General features: G+C 38.2%; 1 protein-coding gene across 4 annotated transcripts in view; it reads right to left on the bottom strand.

Moving 5' to 3' along the window:
• BRD1 (bromodomain containing 1) overlaps positions 1 to 10514 on the bottom strand; it is a 69520-nt gene that overhangs the window by 5610 nt on the left and 53396 nt on the right. For 3 of the 4 annotated variants that reach the window (XM_018568236.1, XM_018568237.1, XM_018568239.1), the window contains 3 exons: positions 2732 to 2867; positions 2076 to 2203; positions 1182 to 1291 (listed from right to left, as the gene is read on the bottom strand). In XM_018568236.1, the coding sequence (XP_018423738.1) occupies positions 1182 to 1291; positions 2076 to 2203; positions 2732 to 2867 (374 nt within the window). The remainder of the gene's footprint in view (positions 1 to 1181; positions 1292 to 2075; positions 2204 to 2731; positions 2868 to 10514) is intronic. The other variant, XM_018568238.1, reaches the window with a different exon arrangement.

The following is a 10514-nucleotide window of genomic DNA, read 5'->3' as shown; positions in this document are numbered from 1 at the left end:
CCCTCCCCCCCCCCCCCCCCCCCCATAATTATAATGTTGTCGTCAGGTTATTTAATGTCAATATTAAAAAAAAAAGCACACAAAAAAAAGTAAAAAAATCAACAGTATTGACTTCTGTTGTACATTAGTGTACATGCAAAACAACTTTTCCATTAAGCCACTTGTTTACAAGTGAGCACCAAAGTTAATGGAAAGCCAGGGTTTCATCAAACCAAGCGTTTTCGATAAATCTTTCTCAGGTTAGTGCTATGTACATTAAGTATGAAAATTACTCCCTACACAATCAACCTTTAAGTCAAATTTCCAGCATTAACAGTCCTTTCAACGACGACTACTGTATATATTTTTTTCAGATCTGTGTGGCAAATTAAATTTGAAATCTTTGACAGCTACACTAATTTGTCTATACGTATTACTTGGAATGCACCGAAATTTTGCCCGAAAATTGTACTTTTGGCATCTTATTAATAAAGATTTTATGGTTTGATGGTTTTACGATATGGATCATTTTTATCTTTGCCTTTATGGGGATTGGGAACGTAGATCTGCATCGAGCCTGTGAAATTATAGAGTCAACCTGGTATAAAACATGAGTCTTTGGAGCGTGATTAGACCTGCGAGGAGGTCTAATCTTGAGGAGAGCGTCTCTGAGGGGGCAGTCACTAAGGATCGCTTAATTGCAGTGAAGGAGAGTGCCACTGCTTTTCCAGATTTGTTGTGGACATATATGGATTAATTAAGCGTGGAACACTTGGCACTTTAGACACTTTAATAGTGGAATTTAATTTGCCCTTTATAAATTATATATGCTTTATTCACACTGTGTATATGCTTAGTTTCTCACTGTGAATTTATATATTTGATATTGTTATAGGTTGCGTTATTTTCAGTATTTAGCACGACACATTGGTCACTAGAATTTCACTGACAATTTTTTTATTTTTGGTTTTAAATTTCATTTAGGTGCACCCCTATTACATTCTTTCTGCATTCGGTACTAGGGATTTTAGAAATGTATGTATGAAGCACCTATGTCAAATTTCCAGTATTAATAGTGCTTTTAGTCACACATACCGTACCTTTTATTTTTTGCAACTATACAAAGACAGCTTGCCTTAGTTTTACAAAATTTGTTGTGCCCAACACTACTAGGTCAAAGTGAAAATGCTACTCATTCTTACCAATGCTGGATAAGAAGGATAACCGCTACATTTGGCCCAGACCACTTTTAGAGGTTCAAGGAAAGTTGAATTTGCACTTGCGGACACCCACATGTTTGTTTGTCCAACTTCTACATTGAAAAAGAAAAAATTAAATGTAGTTTAAAAACCAAAATATCAAGCTCATTTTACAATCACTGAAATGCATTTCAGTTTGTCCTTAACTGTTACCCTAAAAAAATAAAAAGTCCCACACCACTCTCAGTATAATTATTTTAAAGTAAAAATGTTACTGGTATGTAGACATGCTGAATACATCTATTAAAAGCCTAATATTTACAACATGGGAGTACAAACACTAATTAGTATGTTCTAATTACATCATCGAGTGAGCTTAATTGATATCTTAACTTGTGTGTTTAGCAATGATATTCATCATACAGCTAAGACTCTATGGTATCATACACATAAGCTGCACCAATTATACAGCATGAATGCCAACATGCAGAAAGCTTGGATGAAATCTCCATGCTACTGTATACATACATATGCAAATCTGCTCCAGATTTTGTCTGCTCTAGTTTTGATAAATCCCCCCAAATGTATTTACATGCCTTCTGTAGAAAGCCAAGTATGTGTATTTTTGGCCAGAGTTTTTTTTTTTTACATTTTTAAAAACACAAGAGCATGTAAACTTAAAATGTTAGACCTCATAAGAATATACTTGCATAAATATGCAGCAAACTAAACAAGCCAAAGCTTTATTGGTGCTACTGTACAGGACGAATCTGTAAGTGGTCAGAAAAAAATATGCAAGCCTCAGGAATCTCGTATAAGCACAGCAAGTTCCAAAAGGTGTATTACAGATGTCAATTGTCCAAATATTTCATGGCAATTTAAAACAGTATCACAAACCTGCTGCAATTCTTGCTGCCCTTGCATAATTTCCATTTTCTATACAAGATATTAGTTCGCTTCGGTCTTCAATAGTATGTCGTCGCACAAGAGCAGGCTTGCCCCTACCGCATTTTGGTAAACTAAAACTGATGGAAGACAAAAGGAGAGCGAGTGTGAGTTCAAAAGTGTGAAAAATGTTTTGTTTTTTCCCAATTGTCTACATAGCCCCTGTCACATAGAAGATCATTTATGATGTAAAAAATTTATATGTTTCTACCAGTCAGTTGTCATAAATTCTAACTGACTGGAGAAGTCAGCCACATGAGGTCTTGGCTTTTTTTTAATATATAAAATTCTGCTGATTTTTGAGTTTTTATAATAAGCAAATGTGATTACAACCGCAATGTTTTACTGGTTTTTAAAAATGACACTAAGTAATCTACAGTTATGGTATTGATACAAACCAATACTGGGAGATGAAAAATATCAATCCCAGGAATAACTCTACAACTTACAATAAAAATTGAGTGCATCCTTAGTTACAAAATCAGAGAATACATGTCAAAACAAACTGTAAAGAAGATCTTTCAGATGTTGTATAGCAATAAGTTTGTAGGAAGAATAAAGTGAACCTTTAGGAGGGAAAAAGAAAAAAAAAACAGTGGGGAGCTTACTTTGAGTGGCATAAAATGCTGTTATTTGAAGAGATACTGGATTCTGAAGCACACCTTCTACGAGGTTCCAACTTTCGTAGTGGGGTTACTTCGATAACTTTATCCTTGTCTCCATCGGCAAAGCCATTTGGGAGGCCTGAAAAATATCAGCAAGCAATGAATAAAGTTGCACTGTAAACTATCCAGCTACCTTAAAGATGTAATTAGTTCACCAAATTTATAGAAAACTTCTGAAACTCCAAAATAGAAGCGATATACAGTATAACAGCCTATAGAAAGTTAATTTTCAGTCAAACACTTAAAGGGTATGTATACCCCAAACTTTTAATTTTTCTCATACCGTAGGGGAGGATTCAAACCCATGTCAGGATTTTATGGTCTGCATCCCCACTGGGAAGATATACCCTATTTGTCTTATAGTGACCATGGGCACCAAGTTATGGGAAAGACAAAATGTTAGAGTTGAAACCAGAAACGGTGAGGGAATATCTTTCAATGAGGTCACCAATTTTGGAAGCAATGGAGAGAATTTCCCCTCATTTCCAGTTGCATTTCTAGGATAGGAAGTGAAGAGAAATTTTACAACACGTCACCAAACTTTACTTCTACCAGTTTAACCTTTCCTACGCTATGCAAAATTTAAAAAAAATAATACATACACTAATGGTAATACATAAACTTTCAACTGGACATCTTTGCAACACTAAGGAAGATCATTACACTCCATTTATTTTGAGGTCAGGAAAAAAAGTAGTAAAAAACACTAAAACCTCTGTAGGGGCAGGCAGAATGGAGTGAAGCAGGGAGGGGGCAGATAGCGGAACTCTAGCTAATAGACCCTGGAAACCAGATCCCATACCCAGTCACTCAAGAGGCTCCTGGACCAGTCTGCAAAAGCCAACACCCCCCACCCCAAGAATTTGCAGGCTAGGGAGATTTAGAGGCCTTTGGTTGGCGTTAAAGTAAATGCAAACTCCGATCTAGTCTCAAAGGGTTAAACTTAGGCTAAAGGAACTCTTCTGGTTCTTAAAAGGGGAGTAGTCTATCTAGCTAGAGGCCCGGGCTTCTTTGGTTGGGGTAGAAGAGTACCAATACCTCCAGTGATATCCTTAACAAAAAAGTCTATGGCAGCTCCAAACAGACTATAATGTGAAGGGCACGCACAAAAACTTTTTACATGCCTACTCCACAGCCCAACACTTTTAAGCAAAGGATACTCCACATATTCCATGATAAGACTCTCATAGGAAATAAAATGGCAGACATCCACTAACCCATCTACACAATAGTGAAAGGCTGCCAGCATCAGCTCAAATCACTCCACAATACAGGCTCTAAGTGGAGGAAGGCTGGATGCTAGTCTAGTCCAACTAATGAAGGGTCGGTTGCAAGGCAGGGCCCGACAGAAAACAAGGTTTTGGAGAAAAGGTTTAAGTAGAAATTACAGGCTGCTCTGCCATGTTTCAAGGTGAGGTACACTTCAGCAAAAGGAGTAGAAATTGTCACTTCCAATCTGGGAGCTATGGCAACTGCTCATCATCCAGCCAGCAGTTGAGACCCTTCCTCAGACAGTCTCTGCTAAAGTTACAAGTTGGTCAGAGAATGATTGTACAATGGAAGGCAGAGGTGTATGCAAATGTCCTCTGCAGTCAGGTTGCTCTGAGGTAAGCACAGAAATCGGGCTGAAGATTGTAAGTATATGTACATACATGCATGCCAACACTGAATAGGGTGAAACAAGTTTCCACTACTTCTACAGTGGCTGTGAAAGTGATATTTCCAGGTAAGGAGCTCCATTCTCTGAAAGAAACCATGTGAAAAAAAAACACTACATGCAAGCAGTGCATCGTATTGAAAACTGAATCCAGAAAAAGAAGAGCTAGAACCTGTCAGGATGTTGATTTTTGTCAGTTTCCTCACTGGGGAGATTTACCCTATTTGTCCTGGTTGCCACTTGTGATGGCAAATTCAAAACTTTAGAGTTGAAACTAGTACAGGAGGTGACAGAAAATCTTCTAGGAGGGACATCTGTTCCAGTAGCAACTGTCTAAGAGGAGACTTCGCCTTACTTCCTGTTCTAAACGGGAAATCTCCCCAATGGGAGAAAAGCAGCAAAAGAAAAAAAAACTCCACTCTTAAGAAAATTGGATAAATAATTCTGAACTGCAGAATGCATAGCAGTTAAAAGATCCTTAGAACCTTTATAATTACAAGACACAACTGAGTTTTTGCATGAAGTAAATGCAGTTGGAAAATGACAGCTGATGTACAGCCATTAGATCACAAAAAATAGGAGTAGGGATAATGAAATGTCCCTAACTAGGAATATTACTAAAACACTGGGCAATGTCACAACAGCAATCTTGAAAATAGTGACAATTCGTCAGGGACTGGATGGCTATACAGGGATACACAGGGTAGGGAAGTAATTTCCTCTATTCAAGTGCTGGTGGCTTGCATTTTGTGGCATTTCCATTAGTAAGAAAGCAACACCCCCCATCATCCAGCCAGCAACTGATATATGGAAGTAGGGAGTCTTTTCTCAGCAGCTTTTAGCAACTTTGTTGCTGGTGAATTCTCGCCAGCTACTGTATAGTACTAATGTTGATGGGACGATGAGCTAATGCATGCAAAACATATGCACCCTCAGTTAATCTGATCTGGTATTTTTATAACTTTTAGGATTATAAAAATAGGTGAAGTAGAATAAAATAATTTTAGTTTCTTGTGCACCTGATATATATTAAATAAATCTCCACTAGGAGAATTTAAGGGCTTTAGCATTTAGCTATTATAGCTAAACTCCAGACCGCTCTATAGAAGACACGTATATGCATTTATGTTAAATACATAAAAAAAAAATACAAGTTTGTTCTTTGTTTCCTTTTTAGTAGCAACTTATAGTTATTTCCACTTTTGAAATAGCACCCACTTTCGAAGTATTACATGTTCCTATTGACTTAACTCCAAAAAAATCAAGGCATAGAAATAAAGCACTGCTCCTCCATAGCTTAAGCAGGGGAAAGAGAGCCGGGTCAATAGGAATATCCTTCCTCTTTGTATAGTTATACACAGTAGAGGGTCGTTTGATAGCCGATAGTTCAAGTTACTTTCACCCATACACAGGGTTAATTATTTAATATTGGGTTTTGGACTCTGGGTATACATTTTGTTTTTCTGAAAGACAGCCGGGGGCTCACAGGAAGGAGTAGGTCTTCACTCCAACCAAACCAGTATATAGTAGAAGGAAATATCCAGCCACACTCTATTCCACACTGAATCAGTTTATGGAAAGTTAGTCAGTGACACCGAGTCCTGTCCCCTCTGTCTTGTTTCAACCAATCCTAGGCTTGCTCAGAGATCTCTAGGACTCTACTGTCCAGTCACAGGCAGGGCACACAAATGTTACCATATTGTTTTGTTTAACTGTAGAGAAAAGATAGGTCACCAACTTGGCTTTGCTGGAAGTAATACATAGAAATGCAAATCCCTTATAAGTTAGAGCAGCTACCATTTATGTATTTAGCGGTTTTCCTGGAGTTTAGCTTTAAAAGAAACAATTAAACATACTAGCAAAGATTTCTCACTATTATTATACATCTTTTCAGTGTTGAAGTGTGTATACCCCTGGTACGCTGGTAGAGAAATATATTGCACAGGTCATATTTAAAGTGGCACTAAACATTAAAAATGCGTTCAAACACCTAAACTATTAAAAAACCTTAGATGTGCATCACTCGGCTGTAGATCCTCAAATCATCTCTGAATTTGTGCTGACACTGTCCTTCCTTCTGGAGTGTGGCAAATGTTGTTCTCCATGGTCAGTGTATGTTGTAAAGTAACCACTGCCCCAAGCTCACTCCCATGGTGGACTACAATCTCTTGTTTAGTTTACCAATTTGTATCGAGATTGTAGTCCACCACGAGAGTGAGCTTGGAGCAGTAGTGAAGGGAGGACAGTGTCTGCACAAATTTAGAGATGATTTGAGAATCTATAGACGAGTGATGTCACATTTTTGGTAATTTTTAAAAGGTGCTTGAATGCATTTTTAAGATTCAACTGCTGAGTTTAGTGTTGCCCTAAGGGGCTGTTGTGACCACAAATGTGGAATTATTTTGTAACAGGGACCTATAGCAATTTCATGTAATGCATCTCCAGTCTACGGCTGTCTCCTGAAGCATGTCCCCATTCTCCAACTCATAGCAAGTTCAGTCTCATATAAAACTCCTGTTGCATGTGCGCAGTCTTGACAGCTTTCTATTTACTAAATATTATGTGTGGCCTTTTGTTGTGTCAGGAACCACACTTAAGACTTCCCTATTTCTAACTAGTTGACCACTTTTAGTGTTTACATGTAATTGCAATGCAATTTGCATGACAATGCAAAATTGAATGTAATATATACACAACTTAAAGATGCCAAAAACCTGAACAATTAGTTTGCATAAGAGTCAAGGCTTCTCTAGGGAGATGAAGGGGCTTTTCTAAATTGCAGGACTACAGCATGTGTTTTACCTTATGATATACATATTTTCTATATGCACAACAGAATTTGATAACTGAAGTACACATTGAAATGTATAGGAAACGATGCTAGAGGGGGGAGCAGCAACACAGATATGCTGTTTTCCTTTTCTGCATCTCTGGAACTAAAAAAACTGCCATGTGAACCGCAACAAGGCATAACTCCAGTAAAACCTCTAAAACTAGTTAAAATACATAAAACGGGAGCCGTTTACCTGCCAGAGGATCTGTATTTCTGTTCATCCAGTCCTACAAGACTATGCAGTAAGGCTGGTGATATATTTCTCTGCTGTAGTTAGGCAAAAATGCTTGGTCACCTCCCAGCCTGCAACTAGACAGCAATTCTTGCCCCTTTACTCTTCTCCTGCTGACAACATGTTTCTTCTTGGGCTGCTTTTTTTCTTCCAGTATGAGCTTTGCTTTACAAAGGATTACTGGAGGCTGATACCAAGTCAAATTCCGGTACTTACAATAGGCTGCATTGAAACCAGGATTTTATACTCACTGTAAAATCCATTTCTCTGTCTGTTGAAGGACACAGCATGATGGTAAGAAACCTAGGGTTATACTGCCACCTACAGGTGAAATGGACATAAAGCACCTAGAAACCTGCAAGCCAGCCCCCTTGACGCGATATATAAACACTTCCCCACCTGGTCAGTTGCAGCAAGCAGTCCACAGAGAACGAAAGCATATGGGGCAATGAGCTGTGTCCTCAAAGGATTTTATGGAGAGTACAAACATCCTTTTTTCCATCATTGAGGGATGCAGCTTGCAAGTAAAAGACCTAGGGGCATCCAGAAGCAGTCAAACACTAAGGGATGGGCACACCCAAAAACTACAGGTGAACCAGCCTAAAAGGAAAACATACACGCTTTGCCTTGTTTGCGTAAACTTTACCAGAAAAAAAAGGAGGCACCTTAACTAATAACTCGCAGGCCTGCACAACCTGTCAAATTATTCAAGGGAGCTGGAGAGCCTCTTGTAGGACCTTCTGGAACAAAACAGGAATCAGTCACACAAGGTCAACTTTGATAACGCAAACCACATTCAGGATGTAGAGAAATTTCCTTGGGGGGTGAACCAGTGCCAGACAACATGATATTTACACCGAGGTGAAAAGCAAAAAACAGGATACAAAGGTTTCTGTCTCAAAACAATCTCATATTTGTGTCATGTGGAGTCTTGTGCTAAATGGAACAGACGGGTAGCCACTGTCGGCGGCAGGAACACAGCAAAGAGAATACCAGTATACTTAATGAACTGGGAAAACCTGTGCTTCTTTTGCTTACTGGAAAGACGTCAATGATTTCCAATAGTAGGCCAAAGCTACCAGTAGTGGTTGATAGTAGAAACAAAATCTTCAAAAAATTAGCAAAAAGGAAGGAACATCCATTCACCAAGCCGAGCTGAGTAGGTGTGAGGAGTTATAGCTGTAATGTGTTTACTGTTCATTTTGCCGGTATGCAGCAGCATAACCATTTTTGCAATCAAGCTGCAAAAATTTTTGCAATTAAGCTGCTCCTCAATGGAAGATAGAGAAATACATTTTTTACTGAATATATTGCTGCATGCCATTTCTTTATATATATACCTTGCTTGAAGTTCAGCTTCATGTTTTTACACAGGATTGTCAATGCAGTAGTACTGCAGAGGAAATTTGTTAAAGGCACAGTTCCACAATGAACAGCTCCCAGGTGTTCCTTGATAAACAGTTGAAACAAATTACCACAAGTTTTTATTTCCTGTTGCTGGACTTCAGTTATTCCCTCTACTGAACTTACTTAAAGCTCAAATGAACATTCACTTAAGTCAGCTTATTATATTCAAGGTCCATCAAAAAAAAAAATGTGTTAGAGGTCTTACAGTTTGAAGACAAGGCAATACTTGAACAGAAAAGACAGCCTGCCCCACCTGCCAGCATGCTTCAGAGGATAACTTAAGCAACTAAAAGGCACTTAAAGGAAGCAGCAATTTATTTAATTTGTATTTATTAATTTTAAGTTCGGCAATGGGAAAGTAACAAATATAACGTAGGTGTTATCCTAACTTGGAAATAAAAACAGTTTAAAAAAAAAAAAGATTTTGAACACCTTTTGCTGAAATGCACCTGGAATATATTTAGTCAAACTAAGTTTAGTTGGGCTTCAATTGGTAAGTTGTGTAACTTAAGTAAAGCTTTTATATAAAATCTGTAAATTAAAAAAAAAAAAAAAAATCAAATAATCTATAAGTGTTAATATAAAGTATATGTACTCTGATCAAACGCGTTTCTCTTTTTTATTCCACAGGAGTATTAATAGATGCAATAAAAACAGCAGGCACTGCTGGTTAAGGCAACAGGCTCCTACGCAAAGTACTAAGTGTACTTCTCACTCATGTGCATCTTTACCCCCAGGCTGTCAACTCAAAGCAAGATGCAGTGCCTACACAGATGTTTACTGCATCATTTATTGGGTCAAAAACATCAGATTTGAGGTAAACAGCACAAGTTAATTGATTTAAGTTAAAAAAAATAAAAATTACATAACCTTTGCATACTCTGCAGAGCATTTTTTTTAATTCTACCTGACTGTTAAAGACACCTAAATAAGTAACTCAGCCTTTGGTTAACCAACCAAGCCACTTTAATACATAAACATCTGCATGGTTAAAAAACATCAACATTATAACCTGAATGCCCACAAACCATGATGCAACTGAAAGCAGAGTGTTTAAGGCCTGGTTCACACCTGGGCGTTGTGTAGCGCATTCCTACGCTCTGCAAAACGCTCAAACACCGAAATCCCATTATTTCCTATGGGCATGGTTCACACCTGGGCGTATTACAGGCTCTATGAACGCGCTACAAAACGCCCTACGCCCAAAGAAGTACAGGAGCTTCTTTGGGGCGTATTTGCCACGCGTATCTATTGGGATACAGCCAGGTAGCCCTCGGTAAATGCGCGTTTGTCGGGCGTTTTTTTACCGCGAATCGCTGTAAAAGTGTGCGGCATGAAACGCGCATATTCGATACGCCTAGGTGTGAACCGAGCCTGAGAGTTGCTGCACATTTTGCATTTTGGGATTCTAGAAAGTCAACAAAGTCTTCCTTACTTTCAAACTATGGATTTTCTTTATGGAATCACTGTGGCATTTATATGAATTTACCAACTTCAATTTAACCACCTCAATAGCAGCATGTTTCATTGCCAATAAATTGTGTCAAACATTAGATCACCTTGGGGTGTTTCCAAAAAATATTTTGGAAATGTTTGT

The sequence above is a fragment of the Nanorana parkeri genome, unplaced genomic scaffold, assembly GCF_000935625.1.
Source record: "Nanorana parkeri isolate BGI_ZX_2015 unplaced genomic scaffold, ASM93562v1 scaffold1158, whole genome shotgun sequence".
NCBI classification, from domain to species: Eukaryota; Metazoa; Chordata; class Amphibia; order Anura; family Dicroglossidae; genus Nanorana; species Nanorana parkeri.
The sequence above is the reverse complement of the archived record's forward strand: the minus strand, read 5'-3'. Positions and strand labels throughout refer to the sequence as shown.